This window comes from Danio aesculapii, chromosome 7 (assembly GCF_903798145.1).
Source record: "Danio aesculapii chromosome 7, fDanAes4.1, whole genome shotgun sequence".
Classification (NCBI taxonomy): domain Eukaryota; kingdom Metazoa; phylum Chordata; class Actinopteri; order Cypriniformes; family Danionidae; genus Danio; species Danio aesculapii.
The window spans coordinates 7,005,690-7,025,806 of NC_079441.1; the positions used below are offsets into that span (position 1 = coordinate 7,005,690).

The 20,117-nt window shown below is 38.9% G+C and overlaps 1 protein-coding gene across 1 annotated transcript in view; it reads left to right on the forward strand.

Moving 5' to 3' along the window:
* The window catches only part of pcsk6 (proprotein convertase subtilisin/kexin type 6), a 171,957-nt gene that overhangs the window by 47,915 nt on the left and 103,925 nt on the right, over positions 1–20,117 (forward strand). Inside the window, exons 4-6 of the mRNA XM_056462598.1 lie at positions 991–1,134; positions 3,945–4,021; positions 10,229–10,317. Of these exons, the coding sequence (XP_056318573.1) occupies positions 991–1,134; positions 3,945–4,021; positions 10,229–10,317 (310 nt within the window). The remainder of the gene's footprint in view (positions 1–990; positions 1,135–3,944; positions 4,022–10,228; positions 10,318–20,117) is intronic.

Here is a 20,117-nt window from a genome sequence, read left to right on the forward strand (position 1 = left end):
TAGCAACCACACAGAACACACTAGTAACACAACCACCAAAAACATCATAAGACCTAGAATGGTTTGATAGAAACACCCTAGCAACCACCCAGAACTCCTTGGCAACACTACCTAGCAACCACCCAAAACACTCTAGTAACACAACCACTAAAAACATCTTAAGACCCAGAATGGTTTGATGGTAACACCCTAGCAACCACCCAGAACTCATTAGTAACACTACCTAGCAACCACACAGAACACACTAGAAACACAACCACCAAAAACATCATAAGACCCAGATCGGTTTACTAGCAACAACCTAGCAACCACCCAGAACTCATTGGTAACACTACCTAGCAACCACACAAACACACTAGTAACACAACCACCAAAAACATCATAAGACCCAGAATGGTTTGATAGTAACACCCTAGCAACCACCCAGAACTCATTGGTAAAACTACCTAGCAACCACACAGAACACACTAGTACCACAACCACCAAAACATCATAAGACCCAAATCGGTTTACTAGCAACACCTCTAGCAACCACCCAGAACTCATTGGTAACACTACCTAGCAACCACACAGAACACTCTAGTAACACAACCACCAAAAACATCATAAGACCCAAAATTATTTAGTAGCAACACCATAGCAACCACCCAGAACTCATTGGTAAAACTACCTAGCAACCACACAAAACACTCTAGTAACACAACTACCAAAAACATCATAAGACCTAGAATGATTTAGTAGCAACACCCTAGCAATTACCCGGAACTCCTTGGTAACACCATAGAAACTACCTAACAACCAACCATAACACTCATAGCGTTGGAATGTTTATATCGTGTAAATGTAAATTTTGTGAGCACACTAGCTTACGGATATGCTTAAAACGAACACACTGATAACATCTGAAATACTTTGTTTTCATTTCACGCGGCTTTTAAAGTTGCCGGTGAGGATGGTTGATGATTTCTTTATCTTCTTCTTGTCTTTCAGCACTGTAGTGATAAAAACAGCCGCTGTCGTTCAGAAATGAATATCCTCGGGGCCTGGCAGAGGGGCTACACAGGTCGAAACGTGGTTATCACCATCTTGGATGACGGCATCGAGAGGAATCATCCAGATCTGGCTCAGAATTATGTGAGATTTTGATTCATTTATTAATTCTTTGCTTTGATCTCCTGATGCAGATAACAGCTGATGGAGGGACCCCTAAGAAAAATGGGGTTGTAACATCTTCAAGGACAACTGATGTTCTATAACCAATTATTAAAGGGACAGCTCACCCAAAACTGAACATTATGCCATTGTTTATTCACCCTTTGCTTGTTTTCAAACCCATTTGAGTTTCTTTCTTCTGTTGAACACAAAAGAAGATATTTTGAAGAATGCTGGAAACCTGGAATCATTGACTTCCATAGTATGAAAAACAATTGGAACAATGGAAGTTGATGGTTCGAGGTTTTGAGCTTTTTTGGGGGTGAACTATCCCTTTAACTGACTAAATAAACTGTTCGATTTGATTTAATGACTATTAAAAATATTGTGTTTAATTTTAAATAATTAATCAATTAACAAAAGCAAATTTAAATGTAAAATGGCATGACAGCGCCTCCTATCCTATTTGCGCTCTCCTATAATAAAGGGAAACTTTTGTAGCCATTTTTGAAATTGTACTTTCATTCATTCTTTTTCCTTCGGCTTAGTCTCTATTTCAGAGGTCGCCACAGTGGAATGAACCACCGACTATTCCAGCATTTGTTTTACACAGCGGATGCCCTTCCAGCCACAACCCAGTATTGGGAATACATTCATTCACACACACACTCATACACGATGGCCAATTTTGTTTATTTATTTCACCTATAGCGCATGTCTTTTGAAACCGGAGCACCCCTGAGGAAACCCACGCCAACCCGGGGAGAACATGCAAACTCCACACAGAAATGCCAACTGACCCAGCCGGAACTTGAACCAGCAACCTTCTTCCTGTGAGGTGACAGTGCTAACCACTGTGCCACCATGCTGCCCCCTGAAATTGTACTTTTATGTAGTTAAAACATCCCTTATTTAGTTTAAATATCATGTTTATGTTTTGTTCGATTTGTTAATTGTAGACGTCATCATGATGTGATGAATTAGATGCTGGAAGAAAGCGAGTGGGTCAAACATAAATATGGACCACTTCATATGTATTTGTGTTGGAAAAATATTATGTTTAGAATAAATTTAATTTGGTATCATTTGTATCTTAATTTGAATGTAAGTTTTGTTGGTCAGTTATCTGCTAAATAAACAAGAAGAATGAATTACATTTGAGGAGAAAACCTGTAACCATTGACTTCCATTGTATTTGTTTTTTATATACAAGTTAATGGTTACAGGTTAAAGTTATAAACATGTATTTACTTTCAGTAAACTCCACCCATCTATCCATCCATCTATCCACTCAACCACGCATTGACCAATCCATCCTTTCATCCATACATCAACCCATCTATCCATTCATCCACAAATCCACGCATCGAACAATCCGTCCATCCATCCACACATCCATCAATACATCCATACATCCATCCACACATCTATCAATACATCTATCCATCCATCTACCCATCCACCCATCCATCCATCCATCCATCCATCCTTCCACGCAGCCATCCACCCACTCATCCATCGACCTACCCATCCACCATCCATGCACCCATCCATGCATCCATCCCCTCTTGCATCCATCCATCCATCCACCCATCCATTCATTCAACCATTTGCTTATCCATCCATCCATCCATCCATCCATCTATCCATCAATCGACACATCCATCAATACATCCATCCATCCACCTACCCATCCACCCATCCATCCATCCTTCCATGCAGCCATCCACCCACTCATCCATCAACCTACCCATCCACCATCCATGCACCCATGCATCCATCCACCCATCCATCCATCCATTTACTCATCCACCCATCCACACATCCACCCACCCATCCATCCGCCCATCCACACATCCATCAATACATCCATCCACCCATCTATCCATCCATTAAACTTACTCATCCATGCACCTATCGATTCATGCACCTATTCATCCATCCATTTATCCGCCTATCCATCCATTCATCCATCCATCCACCTACCCTTGCACCTATCCATGAACCTATCCATCCATCCAACCACCCGTCCACCCATACATCCGCCCATCTATCCACCCATGCATCCATCCATCCTTTCGTCCACTCATCTATCTATCCATCCATCCAACCACTCATCCATTCACCATTTCATCCACACATCCATCCACCCATCCATCCATCTACGCATCCATCCTTCCCCGCAGCCATCCACCCACTCATCCATCGACCTACCCATCTATGCATCCATCCACCCATTAACTCATCCACCGACCCATCCATCCATCCATTCATCCATTCATCCACCTATCCTCTCATGGACACTTCCATCAATACATACATGCATCCATCCTTCCACGCAGCCATCCACCCACTCATCCATTGACCTGCCCATCCACCATCCATGCACCCATGCATCCATCCATCCACCCATCCAACCACTCATTCACTCATCCAACCATCCATCCATCCATCCATCCATTCATCCACCCATTCATCCACCCATCCATCCAACCACTCATTCACTCATCCATCCATTCACACACCCATCCATCCACCCATCCAACCACTCATTAACTCATCCACCCATCCATCCATCCATCCACAACTGCAACACTTTGCTTTGTATTATGTGTTAAATGTTTTGTATTAACAATTTGTTTAAGTTTTTTGTTAAGAATCGATTTTGTTTTCAGTTGACAAATGTATTTAAATAGTTTCCGTCACTTGCTGCTGTTATATCTTTTAGCCTCCCAGTCTTTATTGTAAATGCCTCCAGTTAATTTATTGAAGGTGTTTACTTCATGATTTAGGACCAGCTCGCCAGTTATGATGTGAACGGCAATGACTATGACCCGACGCCAAGATACGACGCCACCAACGAGAACAAGTGAGTGCTGCTGATCTGTTAAACATGTCTCATTTGCTGAAGAGTGTGTGTGTCTGATCTAACACTTCACATCCTGCACTGACGATGATGATCTAATGACTCCAGTGGGATCTTAACTGTGATCAGTGGCCTCTGAACATCTCAGCCCTATTTCTGTTCTGCAGAGGTGAAGACAAACTGCAGAATCAAAATAACTCCATATGAAGCTCAGTTCTGTTTCTTTAAAAAGTTTGAAACTCCTGTGTAGTTTCTGTGGTGTTACTAAGCTGTTGTGAGTGGTTGTAGACAGTTTCTAGGGTGTTACTAAGTTGTTTTGGATAGTTGCTTGTGTGTAACTGTGTTCTGTTTGGTTGCTAGGGTATTTCTGGTGTTGTTAGGTTGTTCTGGAATTTACTAAGGTATTCTGCTAGACGGTTTCTGAGGTGTTTCTAGGGTGTTTTGGATAGTTGCTTGTGTGTTACTATGTTCTGTTTGGTTGCTAGGGTGTTCTACTTTGTTGTTTAGTTGTTTTGGATTGAACTAAGGTTGTTGCTAGGCATGTTCTAGGGTGTTACAAATGTGTTTTAGATAGTTGCTTGTGTGTTACTGTGCGTTTTGTTTGGTTGCTAGGGTGTTTCTGTGGTGTTGTTTAGTTCTTGAATTTACTGCTGTGCTAGGCATGTTTTAGGGTGTTACTAAGGTGTTTTGGATAGTTGCTTGTGTGTAACTGTGTTCTGTTTGGTTGCTAGGGTATTTCTGGTGTTGTTAGGTTGTTCTGGAATTTACTAAGGTATTCTGCTAGACGGTTTCTGAGGTGTTTCTAGGGTGTTTTGGATAGTTGCTTGTGTGTTACTATGTTCTGTTTGGTTGCTAGGGTGTTCTACTTTGTTGTTTAGTTGTTTTGGATTGAACTAAGGTCGTTGCTAGGCATGTTCTAGGGTGTTACAAATGTGTTTTAGATAGTTGCTTGTGTGTTACTGTGCGTTTTGTTTGGTTGCTAGGGTGTTTCTGTGGTGTTGTTTAGTTCTTGAATTTACTGCTGTGCTAGGCATGTTTTAGGGTGTTACTAAGGTGTTTTGGATAGTTGCTTGTGTGTAACTGTGTTCTGTTTGGTTGCTAGGGTATTTCTGGTGTTGTTAGGTTGTTCTGGAATTTACTAAGGTATTCTGCTAGACGGTTTCTGAGGTGTTTCTAGGGTGTTTTGGATAGTTGCTTGTGTGTTACTATGTTCTGTTTGGTTGCTAGGGTGTTCTACTTTGTTGTTTAGTTGTTTTGGATTGAACTAAGGTTGTTGCTAGGCATGTTCTAAGGTGTTACAAATATGTTTTAGATAGTTGCTTGTGTGTTACTGTGCGTTTTGTTTGGTTGCTAGGGTGTTTCTGTGGTGTTGTTTAGTTCTTGAATTTACTGCTGTGCGAGGCATGTTTTAGGGTGTTACTAAGGTGTATTGTATAGTTGCTTGTGTGTAACTGCACTGTTTGGTTGCTAGGGTTCTGTTGTGTTTAGTTCTGCTATTTACTAAGGTGTGTTCTGGGTGGTTGCTAGACAGTTTGTATGGTGGTACTAAGGTGTTTTGTATAGTTGCTAGGGTGTTATTGAGGTGTTTTGTGTGGTTGCTATGCAAGGTTTTTTTTAAGTGTTGTGTTTTGGATAGTTTCTTGTGTGTTACTATGTGTTCTGTTTGGTTGCTAGGGTGTTTCTATGGTGTTGTTAGGTTGTTCTGGAATTTACTAAGGTATTCTGCTAGACAGTTTCTAAGGTGTTTCTAGGGTGTTTTGGATAGTTGATTGTGTGTTACTATGTTCTGTTTGGTTGCTAGGGTGTTCTACTTTGTTGTTTAGTTGTTTTGGATTGAACTAAGGTTGTTGCTAGGCATGTTCTAGGGTGTTACAAATGTGTTTTAGATAGTTGCTTGTGTGTTACTGTGCGTTTTGTTTGGTTGCTAGGGTGTTTCTGTGGTGTTGTTTAGTTCTTGAATTTACTGCTGTGCTAGGCATGTTTTAGGGTGTTACTAAGGTGTATTGTATAGTTGCTTGTGTGTAACTGCACTGTTTGGTTGCTAGGGTTCTGTTGTGTTTAGTTCTGCAATTCACTAAGGTGTGTTCTGGGTGGTTAATAAACAGTTTGTATGGTGTTACTAAGGTGTTTTGTATAGTTGCTAGGGTGTTATTAAGGTGTTTTGTGTGGTTGCTATGCAAGGTTTTTTTAAGTGTTGTGTTTTGGATAGTTTCTTGTGTGTTACTATGTGTTCTGTTTGGTTGCTAGGGTATTTCTATGGTGTTGTTAGGTTGTTCTGGAATTTACTAAGGTATTCTGCTAGACAGTTTCTAGGGTGTTTTGGATAGTTGATTGTGTGTTACTATGTTCTGTTTGGTTGCTAGGGTGTTCTACTTTGTTGTTTAGTTGTTTTGGATTGAACTAAGGTTGTTGCTAGGCATGTTCTAGGGTGTTACAAATGTGTTTTAGATAGTTGCTTGTGTGTTACTGTGCGTTTTGTTTGGTTGCTAGGGTGTTTCTGTGGTGTTGTTTAGTTCTTGAATTTACTGCTGTGCTAGGCATGTTTTAGGGTGTTACTAAGGTGTATTGTATAGTTGCTTGTGTGTAACTGCACTGTTTGGTTGCTAGGGTTCTGTTGTGTTTAGTTCTGCAATTCACTAAGGTGTGTTCTGGGTGGTTAATAAACAGTTTGTATGGTGTTACTAAGGTGTTTTGTATAGTTGCTAGGGTGTTATTAAGGTGTTTTGTGTGGTTGCTATGCAAGGTTTTTTTAAGTGTTGTGTTTTGGATAGTTTCTTGTGTGTTACTATGTGTTCTGTTTGGTTGCTAGGGTATTTCTATGGTGTTGTTAGGTTGTTCTGGAATTTACTAAGGTATTCTGCTAGACAGTTTCTAGGGTGTTTTGGATAGTTGCTTGTGTGTTACTATGTTCTGTTTGGTTGCTAGGGTGTTCTACTTTGTTGTTTAGTTGTTTTGGATTTAACTAAGGTTGTTGCTAGGCATGTTCTAGGGTGTTTTAGATAGTTGCTTGTGTGTTACTGTGTGTTTTGTTTGGTTGCTAGGGTGTTTCTGTGGTGTTGTTTATCTGTTTTAGAATTTAAGGTGGTTGCTAGGCATGTTTTAGGGTGTTACTAAGGTGTTTTGTATAGTTACTAGGGTGTTACTATAGTGTTCTTTGTGGTTGCTAGGCAAGTTTTTTTTAGTGTTTTGGATAGTTGCTTTGGATGTTACTCTGTATTCTGTTTGGTTGCTAGGGTGGTCCTATAGTGTTGTTTAGTTGTTCTGGAATGTATTAAGGTGTTCTGGTTTGGCAGCAGAAGGACCGCCACTGCAAACACAGAAGCAAATTCTCAGGCTTTGATTTAAGACACATGTTTTCTTGCGGATTAAATTGTACTGATTAATTAATCACCTGAAGAATAATAATGTGAGCATAATAAACATTGCAAATTTAGATTTCCTGTGGACTCTGCAGTGATCCTGACTATTGCGCATACGCACATTGAGATACCATTGCTGGAACCATATATTGTGCAGCCCTAATTTGAAGCAATTACAATCAAGTTGTAATGCCGGATCTCATGTGGATTTGCGTGTCAACAGAATAAAGAGGCTTTCTTTTGTGTTGAAGCACTGAAACCAATCCAGTCCTGCGGGATCGAGGGTGGTGTGGATTTAATTGAAAACGTCTCTGTCTTTGATAAGCACCTGATTTAATGCTTGTTCCCCGCTCATGTCACATGTTTACCAATGAACTCTCTGCCAAGAGCTGAAGTCAAACTTCAAAGCTCTGTTTTTGTTAAAGCTCATCAGGATATTTGAAACCGGAAAACAATGCAATGCTCAATTCATTTTTGAAGCGCTAAACGTGCCTCCCGGAGCAGAAACTTTAATTGAGTGAGGAGGACACACACTATTAAAAGAGGCTGCGGTGAAGAAGTGCACTGAGAGCGAGTGAACAATGCATGAGATAAAAATGCAATTAATGCACAGCTAATGCAGCCTGCAGCGATCTGCTGGAGCGGTGACGAACGGAGGACTGACTGCTGCTTTTAGAGTCCAAAACAGTTTTTCAACTTTGAAACAAGAAGAAATTACCAAAAAATGTTTTATGTTTGCATGTATGTATATATACACGCAAACACACACACACACACACACACACACACACACACACACACACACACACACACACACACACACACACACACACACATATCTATATCTATATCTATATATATATATGTGTATGTGTGTGTGTGTGTGTGTATATATATATATGTGTGTGTATTGAGGTCCAAAACAACATTTATAAACAAGTAGTAATACTTTAAAATCTATTCTGAATGTAACTGGGAGCCAGTGTGAAGGCCCGAGGACAGGTGTGATGTGCTCTGATTTCCTGGTTCTGGTCAGAATGCTTCTGGATGAGCTGCAACTGTCTGACAGTCTTTTTTGAGGAGTCCATTACAGTAATCCACCCTGCTGCTGATAAAAGCATGAACAAGTTTGTATTGTTCAGAAAGGTTTTCAAAAGCATTTTTTTGGGTGTCTTTATTAAGTGTTTATGAAGTTTATTTATTAACTTACTTGCTTGCTTATTTTATATAATGATGACAGAAATAGCTGAAATTAAATACATTCATTCTTTCTTTTCGGCTCAGTCCCTTTATTGATCAGGGATCGCCGCAGCGGAATGAACCGCCAACTTGTCCAGCATATGTTTTACATAGCGGATGCCCTTCCAGCTGCAATCCAACACTGAGAAACACCCACACACTCTTTTTCACTCACATACACTATGGACAATTTAGCTCATTCATGAAATTAAATACAGTTTTAAAATATTGATTTTATATAAATTGTATATAAATACATTTATAAAAATATATAAATGAATAAATATATATATATATATATATATATATATATATATATATATATATATATATATATATATATATATATATATATATATATATATTATTGTTTGTTTATTTATAATATTATTGTTTACTTTATTTCACACTTATTGAAATATCCTTCCTTTTCTCTTGTGTTGATATGTATGTACAGCTGAAGTCAGATTTATTAGCTCCCCTATGAATTTTTTTTCTTTTTGAAATATTTTCCAAATGATGTTTAACAGAGCAAGGAAATTTTCACAGTACGTCTGATAATATTTTTTCTTCTGAAGAAAGTCTTATTTGTTTATTTCAGCTAGAATAAAATAGATCAAAATTATTAGCCCCTTTAAGCTATATTTAATTTCGATAGTCTACAGAACAAACCATCATTATACAATAACTTGCCTAATTACCCTAACCTGCCTAGTTACCCTAATTAACCTAGTTAAGCCTTTAAATGTCACTTTAAGCTGTATAGAAGTGTCTTGAAAAATATCTAGTCAAATATTATTTACTGTCATCATGGAAAAGATAAAATAAATCAGTTATTAGAGATGAGTTATTAAAACCATTATGTTTAGAAATGTGTTGAAAAAAATCTCCGTTAAACAGAAATTGGGGGAAAAGATAAACGGGGGCTAATAATTCTGACTTCAACTGTATAAACATCTAAACCCCAATTTTGTGTTATTTTTTGACATTCAGTCTTTGGTGAGCAAAAAAAATTCCAAAAACATGTAAATAAATCGTTCGCTGCAAACCTTTGAACAGTAAAGAAGACCGTAGACGAAAAAACTCAATCACAACGCCTGGAACCAGAGTGTTTCAGTCTAGTACTCAACCCAGCTTTTATTGACCTTTTTCACAATTTCCAGTGTAACATATTCCTTCATTCATCGATTGTCCTTTGGCTTAATCCCTTATTTATCAGGGGTCACCACAGTGGAATGAACCGCCAACTTTTCTAGCATATGTTTTACGCAGCAGATGCCCTTCCAGCCGCAACCCAGTACTGGGAAACACCATGCACTCTCACATTCTCACACACTACGGCCAATTTAGTTAATCCAATTCACCTATAGCGCATGTGTTTGGACTGTGGGGGAAACCGGAGCACCCGGAGCCACCATGCCACCCCAGTGTAACATATTATCCAGTGTAAAGAGGACAGAAAACGATGTGCGTGGAGATAAATCTGATCATTCGCAATTCTGATTTCTAAAAAGAGCCTCAAACACTAACACATCTCATGTACTAATTCACTGTGTGATTTATTTATTATTATGATTATTTTTAATAATTGCATTTGTGTTTCTCTTTCCAGACACGGCACTCGATGTGCAGGTGAAGTCGCTGCTGCCGCCAACAACTCGCATTGCATTGTGGGAATTGCCTACAACGCCCGCATAGGAGGTATGATCATCCCACCAGAAACGCTCTGTTTGCTTCCACGCTCGCCTTATTTTCTCTGAAATGTCAGATGCTATTTCAGTTTCAGTCAACACACACACACACACACACACACACACACACACAAACACATGGCAGAACTGACCAATTGCCTCAAGTGGCTAAACCCTGATGGAGCAACAGGTTTCTCGATGCAGATAAGACGGGATTATTCCGCATGTGTGCACAGGATTAAAGCGGTGAGATGCCCGCGCTCCTGTTTGCAGAGTTCATTAATTTAGTGGACAGCGCACCGCTCCACATTCATGCGCTCATAAGCAATTATTCCTATGAAAAGGCCGATCGGTTTTAATCAAAAAGCGGATTTCATGATACGCCGTCAAGCCATCTGGGGCAGTTTTGTGGAGCTCTCAGCTGCTCTGAAAGACCTGAATGTTTCCGTATTGTACTCGCAGGTGGCGAGTGGCTGAAACATTGAAAATTCGGCTCCATGTTGTTCCAGTTGCATTCAATGCCAGGGTATGAAGTGTGTAGAGATACGAGTGCAGGATCTTTAGTAGGAGCCAAAATGAGTGCAAATCAGTTTTTGGGTTAGAGGGAAAGTGACTTTTATAGGGTGACTTAAGAAGTGTTAAAAGATAATGAATCAATTTAGAGGAACTGTCACCATCCCACCATCAGGACACTTACTTTAAGTCACTTTTTTAGCAGCTGAATCCTAATCTAATCATGACAAACTTTGTGAAGTTTGTTCCTCGCAGCTGTCGCCACTGGCTTGCTTGGTTTGGGACTTGTGGAGCTGCGCATTGATGAATTTGCTCTTCAGAGTTTGAACTTTCAGCAGTGATAATTAGGATGCTTTCACACCTGTGATTCGGTTAATTTGGTCCAGACCGAGGGCAACAAATGATCCATTGTATCATTTCTCTGCTGTTTTGGGTTTAAAACACTGATTACTTTGGTCTGAACCAGTTGAAAAGAACCAAAATGCAGTCATGTGACAAAATCCACATCACTCATTGGCCAGATGTTATTGAACGCATTTCTTAAACTGCTTTTCGATTGGTCCGAATTAACATGCGGGAAAATACCAATGGAACTCCCGCTAGTAAACAAACCGGCAGACACAAAATGACGCTGCACTGGCTGACTGTATCCCTACTCATAGTGTACTATATAGTTTATAAGCATCACTTTAGACAAACTATACATTTCGAGAATGAAGCACAGCTGCGGCTGGAAAACAATGTTTTAATGCATTAATCGGTGAAGGCGTTAGGAGGAGGAGTGAATTAATTTAGCTAAACTGCTACATGGTCATCCGGACATATTACCAACGATCCATCAGGTAATGCCCCCCCCCCCCCCCCCCCCCCCCCCCTCTCTCTCTGTGTTTAAACTGTTGATAAAGCGCTGTCAACAAGTATTTTTCCTCCAAACCCTATAAGATTGGACAGCGCATTGGCCTACAGCAGCTGGATTAGTCCAAAAGGCTATATGTTTAGTTCGGATAATGTTCTCATCACAAACAAACTGCTCCAGGGTTCGTTTGAAAGCGTATCGAGATCACCTCTTCAAGTAGGTCTTGGTACGCTTTTGTGGTCCGCTTTTGGTGCGCACTCGAGTGCGATTGCTACATTCACACCTGCCCAAACGAACCGCACCAAGAAGGAAAACTAACTGTAGTGCGATTCAACCGAACTAAATAATGCAGGTGTGAACACACCCTTAAACCACACTGAACTGAACTAAACTGAACTTGAGCGAGTTTAGTATCTAAAGTAATTCACCCAAAAGACACGATGTACACATGCGTAGCCAAAGTTACATGCATAAAACCAAATTCATAAATATTTATATATATTCACAAAAACAATTCACGTGCACAAAATAAAAATACATACTCATAAAATACATTTCACAAATGCAAAACACCATTTGCAAATGTATTAGAGGGTACAAAAAGTTTTGAATGATTCAAATTTGCGAGTTCATCTTGAATGAGAATGTGCAAATTAGGCATGGGCCGGTATAAGATTCCGTTGGTATGATAACCTTGGATAAAAATATCACAGTTTCTTGGTATCACGGTATTGAGCTCACTGCTCTAAAATATGTTCTTTTTAAATGTCTGGGTAAAACCTAAAACTTTTTCCCCTTTGAACACAATTTTTTTTTTTTTTGAAAGATTTATAATATTTTGGAGCAGTAAACATGTCAGGCTAAATAATGAACATGAATCATAGACTTCTGCTGTCTTCATTAGGTTCAAAAACACAGATTTCTTTACAATTTAAAAAGGCATCTTTGGATATCTTTTCTGCTGAAGATACTGTTGTCCTAAAAAAAAAAAAGTAAATAAAAAAATCTTACACGCATACCTTGGGAACGGTATTACAGAAAATGTTGGCGGTTTTAAAACCTTGACTTTTCCAATCTGCGTTATACCTTGAAAACGGTTATCCTCCCATGCCTAGTGCAAATCCTCTTTCACATACGACTCACCCTGGATACGCATGTATGCGTGTTTTGAGACTTTCCTGGCAGAAACAGCAGGCGACTCGTACCTTTTGGCCAATCAGATGAGAGCTGTACTCAATGTGACCCACTCTGCACACCTTTTGCGCAGTCTGATCCTCTCCAGCATGGCGAACAGAGAAAGAGATGCCCAAGCTTCAAGCAAGAACTATCAAATTCCCTGATTTTCACTGACTAAAAACTCAACTTACATTATATCTAATAAACGTAAACAAGCTGTTGTTGTGCTTTAGTAGCCTAAAATGTAAAATCGATATTATCATTCAGTAATAAATATATAATTATAAGCATTTTTTAATGATTCTTATAATGGGTTTATTTTTTCTTCATTAAGCTAGAAACAAAAAAATAGACAATGAAAATATGACAACATAAACTAATTGTTTATTTGCATATCACGGGCTTTAGTAAAGTAATTTGCAATTAAATTAAATATAGTGAAGGGGATGCTACTGTTAGTGAGCGCCGTCTTTCAGATGAGACGTTTACCCATGGTCCTGACTCTCTGTGGTCATTAAAAAAATCCCATGGCACTTCTCGTAAAGGGTATGGTTTACCCATCATGGCCTCCCAATCATCCCCATCCACTCAATTGGCTCTATCACTGTCCCTCCACTCCCCCTATAGCTGGTGTTGGTGAGCGCACTGGCGCCGTTGTCCTGTGGCTGCCGTCGCATCATTCAAGTGGATGCTGTGAGAACCCCCCCCCCCCCCCCCCCTCCATGATTGTAAAGCGCTTTTGGTGTATGGCCATACACAATAAGTGCGTTATATAAATAAATATTACTTACTTTAATGCTAGTAAAGAACATTATGAACAGTTTGAGAACAGCACCACCTAGTATTTGGTCTACTTTATCCTGTTTTTCTCCTTTATTGTCAATTTCTTGGCATTCTTCTCAGAATTTCTTACAAAGTGTAAGGAATTGATTTTTTTTTACTCTTAGCTCTGCATTTGTATTCTGGCACATCTTCTGTCTTTTTTTTGGTGTCTGTCACTTTAAAGGCAGTGTGGTGTGGTGTTTGAAGACCACATCCATGACTCTGCACTTCTGAGAAGCCTCACTTCTTGATGCCTTTAAATCAATATGTTTTGAATTTGTTTTAAATGCTAAAACTTTTCCTGAGATGCAAACTTAGAATGTTTTATTTACCACTTTGAACTTCGCAGTGGTGTTTATAAGGGCAAGAAATAATCAATGCAGGTTATAACAAACCATAATGAATTAACTGACAGCTAATTTAATTATCAAGTATTTGCGTCTCCATGCTAAAAACATTCACTAGTCAGGTTTTTATTACAGTAATTCATCTCTTTTGTCAAATTGCATAAGAAACTAGTGTACACAGGGTGAGATCATGCATTAAAAAGTGCACTAGAGCTTCAAACTAACTCGTAAATATGCAGTTTAACACAACTATTTTCTTCTGAAGCTTGCACAGGCGTTTGTGCGTGTGTGTGTGTGCGTGCGTGCGTGCGTGTGTGCGTATGTGTGATTTAAAAAATAAATAAATAAATAAATTTTATGGTAATGGTTTTTTTTATTATTATTTCTTTTTTTTAGGTTATTTTTCACCTTTATTATGACAGGACAATAGAGTTTTCAGACAAGAAAGCATTTGTAGCAGGGAGAGGGAAAGGTTTGGCTAAGGAACTCAAGCCGAGAATCAAACTCGAGTTGGTGTGAGCATGCTGGTGCTATATGTCAGCGCACAGTACTCCAATGCTATTGGCGCCGACGTTATTATAATTTTTAATGATAACTAGTGATTAAATTTTAGCTTTAATTAATTTACGCAGTTAAATCACTGTAATTACTGATTTAATCTATTAAATCACCATAATTCGTGATTTAATCACTATAATTAGTGATTTAAACTATGCTAAATCATTTTAAACCAGTGGTTCCCAACCTTTTTTTGCCTGAGACCCCCTTTTCCCCTGAAAAATATTGTAAGGCCCCCCCTTAACATTTAATGATATTATCGCTCATGTACGTTTGCAGTAAGGATGACAAAAATGTTGTTTTCAACATTTGCGGTATATTTAGTAATATATGTATTTATGTTTAAGCACAAATAATAGCCTAATGTAAAATATAAACGCAAAACATCAGTAGGCTATATGTAACTGATAAACATGAGGCTTTGGCCTTTAAATTGGCCCTATATTAGTTGCCAATTAGTTACCAATTTGTTTAAAGTTCCTTGTCAGTAGCTGTGACGTGCCTCATCTCATTTTGTGTGTCAATTCTTTTGCCTCGCACTCAAAACATGCTCTGGGCTTGTCACGGTATTGGGGACGAGTCATCTGCAAATGTCTTATTAATTTGGACGACCTCATGCATTCGTTAGCAAGAACTTTGGTGCAGATAATGCACTGTCGCTGGGTGAGGGAGCCTTTGCTTTTGAAAAAATAGAATAAAACCATAGTTTAGGTTACTATATTGGTATTTCCTGCATTTCCTGTTTCTAGTATTGCTAGCCCTCGAAATGTATGGAGCTTCCTTACTTGGGTCCAGTATGCTTGGGTCATTAGTATTAGCTGCTGAAGGTGAATCAGTCTATTTTGTGGAGGACAAATTACAAATTTGTCCCTTCTTTTGGTCAGCCAGAGTATAAAATGAATTAAGGCAACATGATAGTTCTCCTTATTGTCCACTGCTAAAATTATTTTAAAATATGACTTGACTCCCCACAGAGCTCGCTGGGACCGCCCTGTTGGGAACTGCTGCTTTAAACCACTTAATCAAAGATTATAATAATAATTATAATAATATAATATTTAAAATAATAATTGACAGACTAATTGACCACCAAAAAAAATCATTAGCTGCCACAAAATTTCCACAAGCCCAAGCCCGGCCCGACCCGACCCTGTCACAGTGATTTCTGTTGAACATGTGAACACAATGGCAAATCAGCGTTGTGTAAGAACGCGCTCAACAGTGCTCAAATGTTAGAGGGAAATTGACATTTTTAAAATTTCAGTATCCCTTGGCACCGAATTCCAATATCGTGGCAACCCTAGTCTGCTAGCATGATTTGTACAGAAAACTTCATTAAACATAATGCTTTGCAGAATATTACACCAATCAGAGAGTCACAGTGAGCAAAGCACAGCAAATGCCTATAGGCTCAAAGTTTCACTGTATTTCCTATATGCTTTCATGTTGTTGACGCCAAATTCTGACCCTACCATCTGTATGTCGCAGCAGAAATTGAGACTCATCAGACCAGGCAACGTTTCCCCAATCTTCTATTGTCCAATTTTGGTGAGCCTGTGTGAATTGTAGCCTCAGTTTCCTGTTCTTAGCTGACAGGCGTGGCACTCGGTGTGGTCTTCTGCTGCTGTAGCTCATCTGCCTCAAGGTTGGATGTGTTGTGTGTTCAGAGATGCTCTTCTGTTTCTTTGGGTTAATGTTGCCTTTCTATCAGCTGGAGCCAGTCTGGCCATTCTCCTCTGACCTCTACCGTCAACAAGGCATTTGTGCCCACGGAAATCCCGCTCGCTAGATATTTTCTCTTTTTCTGATCATTCTCTGTAAACCCTAGTGATGGTTGTGCGTGAAAATCCCAGTAGATCAGCAGTTTCTGAAATACTCAGACCAGCCCGTCTGGCACCAACAACCATCCCACGTTCAAAGTCCCTTAAATCGCCTTTCTTCCCCATTCTGATGCTCAGTTTGAACTACAGCAGATCATCTTGACCATGTCTACATGCCAAAATGCATTGAGTTGCTGCCATGTGATTGGCTGATTAGAAATTTGCATTAAAAAGCAGTTGGACAGGTGTACCTAAAAAAGTGTGAAATACATGTGAGTGTATTTCTATAATAGAAATTGATTTAAATGCACTCGAAAAGTAGCTAAAAAGTGACTGACACGTTCCTCTCTAAAATATTGGCCGCACATCTCATATAATACATCTCAGTTGTGAAGTGCTGTCTGCGAAATATTCCTCTTAAGAGTTGCAGACTGATGTTTGAAAAAGAGTTTCCCCTGCCAGATTCAGACAGATTAGCACAATGAAAGATGGTGCTTTAGGTCTTTTGGCTCGACGGTTGACTTCTTTTCTTTTTTCTTCGCCCCTGCTTAATCACTGAAACGCCGCCAAAGCTAATACATGTCAGATTCAAGCCAATGACTTCATCGTCTCTTAATGACATTTCTAATCTAACCGGCCTCGCTTTTTTGGCTGCTGTGTAGAACTTCCCGTCCTTTTAACCGTAATTAGAAATGTTGAAATGGTCTGCCTTTACTCTGTGCCTTTTTAGGTGTAAATAATGCAGCTTGTTAGAAGTGAGGAGAAATGCGAAGCAAAGTCTAGAAAGTAGAAAGGTGTTGAATGCTCTGCTTTTCACTTTAGAGGTGTTTCAGGAAAGGAAACCGGCACATTGCACATATGGTGTTAAAACTAACACACACAGACAGACATTCTCAAACTACACTACCTGACAAAATTGTTGTCGTCAATCCCAGCGGTAAGAGCAACAAATAATAACTTGACTTCTAGTTGATTGTTTGGAAAAGTGTCAGAAGGTCGATTTCTCTGATGAATCCTCTGTTGAACTGCATCTCAATCAAATACTGCAGAAGACCTACTGGAACCTGCATGGACCCAAGATTCTCATAGAAATCAGTCAAGTTTGGTGAAGGTTAAATCATGGTTTGGGGTTGTATTCAGTATGGGGGCGTGCTAGAGATCTGCAGAGTGGATGGACACATCAACAGCCTGAGGTATCAAGACATTTGTGCTCCTCATTACATTACAAACCACAGGAGAGGGCAAATTCTTCAGCAGGATAGCGCTCCTTCTCATACTTCAGCCTCCACATCAAAGTTCCTGAAAGCAAAAAGGGTTAAGGTGCTCCAGGATTGGCCAGCCCAGTCACCAGACATGAACATTATTGAGCATGTCTGGGCTAAGATGGAGGAGGCATTGAAGATGAATCTTGATGAACTCTGGGAGTCCTGCAAGAACGCTTTCTTTGCCATTCCAGATGACTTTATTAATCAGTGATTTGAGTCATTGCAGAGATGTATGGATGCAGTCCTCCAAGCTCATGATTTAGTCATACACAATATTCATTCTGTTTCCACTGCAGCATGACGACATATTCTATACTGGACATTATTTCTGTTACAAGACTTTAGTCTAAGCAAAGTCAGACCTTACAGTCCTAATTAAATAGCAAGGCATAATCATATTTAAATTAGGAATAATAATTGTAATCTAGAGGTCTTTGCCTTTCATATTAGCCACTTCTGATACCGAATGATCAACTAGAAGTCGAGTTATTATTTGTTGTTCCTAAAACTTTGATGCGTTCTGGCAACCAGAACGCACGCACGCACGCATGCACGGACGCACACACACACACACATACACACACACACACACACACACACACACGTTTGTTATTTTATCAGGGCAGGAACTATTATTGACTGCTTGAATTAAACTAATTAGATTGATTAATTCTGCCTCTGCAGCCTCATTTCAGAAGTCCATCAATATTTTTGGCTGGTAGATGAAAGGTTGTAGGTTATAACCCCAATTGTTCTAGCTCTTGATAGTGATTTAGACCCTGGTATGCTTCAAATTAAGTTATTCTTTGTTCTTCGTTTGAAATATATACACAGTGGGGGTAATAAGTATCGAACATGTCATGTTTTTCATGGCAGTAATATTTCTAAAGGAAATTTATTTTAGTAAAAACCCAAACAATAAAAACAAAACAAAAAAATCTGAAAAATGCGTTCTCCGTAATAACAATGAAATGACAGAAGGAGAAAGCACTGAACTACTGAAACGTGTTTAATACTTCATATAAAAGCCTTTTTTGGTGATGGCAGCTTAAAGACGCCTCTTATATGGAGAATAAATGCACATGCATTGCTCAGGTGTGAGTTTTCACAGACTTCAACAGAGTGTACAAATCTTGATGGTTCTGTGGGTCTTGTCTATCAAATCTGAGCTTTATTTTGTATTTTCTATTGGATTCGAGTCAGGTGATTGGCTGGGCCATTCTACAGCTTGATTTTCTTTCTCTGAAAGCATTTTTGAGTTTCCTTGGCTGTGTTTTGGATCATTGTCTTGCTGAAATGTCCACCCTGATTTCATCTTCATCCTCCTGTTAATGTAGACGTTGGACTGAAGCAGCAAATATTTATTTACACTGATGAAGGGCAGAGGGTTGCTGAAGAGCTACTGAGAGATTTCAGCTGCTTTCTGGGCTTTCATTGCCTTTCTACACCTTCCTTTCTTCATATGTTCAATACTTTTTCCCTGTGTCATTTCATTTTATTACACATAACAGAATTTGTAAACTAATTAGATTTGTTTTGTTTGTTTTGTTCTGTTTCTCGATTTTCTGTATGTATGTATATATATATATATATATATATATATATATATATATATATATATATATATATATATATATATATATATATATATATATATATATATTTTATATATACACATGCATGCATAATTGTTTAATTCATTCATTCATTCTTAATAGCATCATGTAATTGCTGTTAAGAAAATGAATGGAAATATATGTGGACAATAGGGCTGTGCGATTAATTGAAATCGAATCGCAATCCTGATTTGAAATGTTGTGATTAGCTAATCGCACGATGCTGCGATATGAAAGATATATGTATTATATAATTTCCCCCACCCAGAGCAAATGCGGGACTGTCTGTGTGTGACAGTTTACTAGCCAACAGAGTGAGGACACATTCATTCTGCCCAATCAGAATTGCCCAACCAGACTAAGTGGAACACAATAAAAAAAGCAAACAAACAAACAGGAAAGCTCGGACAAGTGGGATGATGGTGGCGTCTGCTGCTTCAGAAGCAAAAACAGACGAATTAATATCAATGAAAATCCACACGTCGGTAATATGGGAACATTGAGGTTAGTCACAGATACTGAACAATATGAGGCTATATGAGGAGTGTCTTGCAAAAAAAGTCAACTGATAGTGTTGCCAATGACACTCAATCTAGTAAATGTTGGAGTAAGTTAATATGTTTTCAGTTTCTTTTTTTAACTAACACTCACTGCAGTAAGAAGCTATGATGAATATTATTGAGCTGAATCTTGACTATAAAATTAAATTGCAATCACAATCGCAATATCTGTCAGAAAAATTGTAATTAGATATTTTCCCCAAATCGCACAGCCCTAGTGGACAAGTCAACTTTTAGGAACATAACAGTGTAATTTGTACACAATTCAACATCCAAT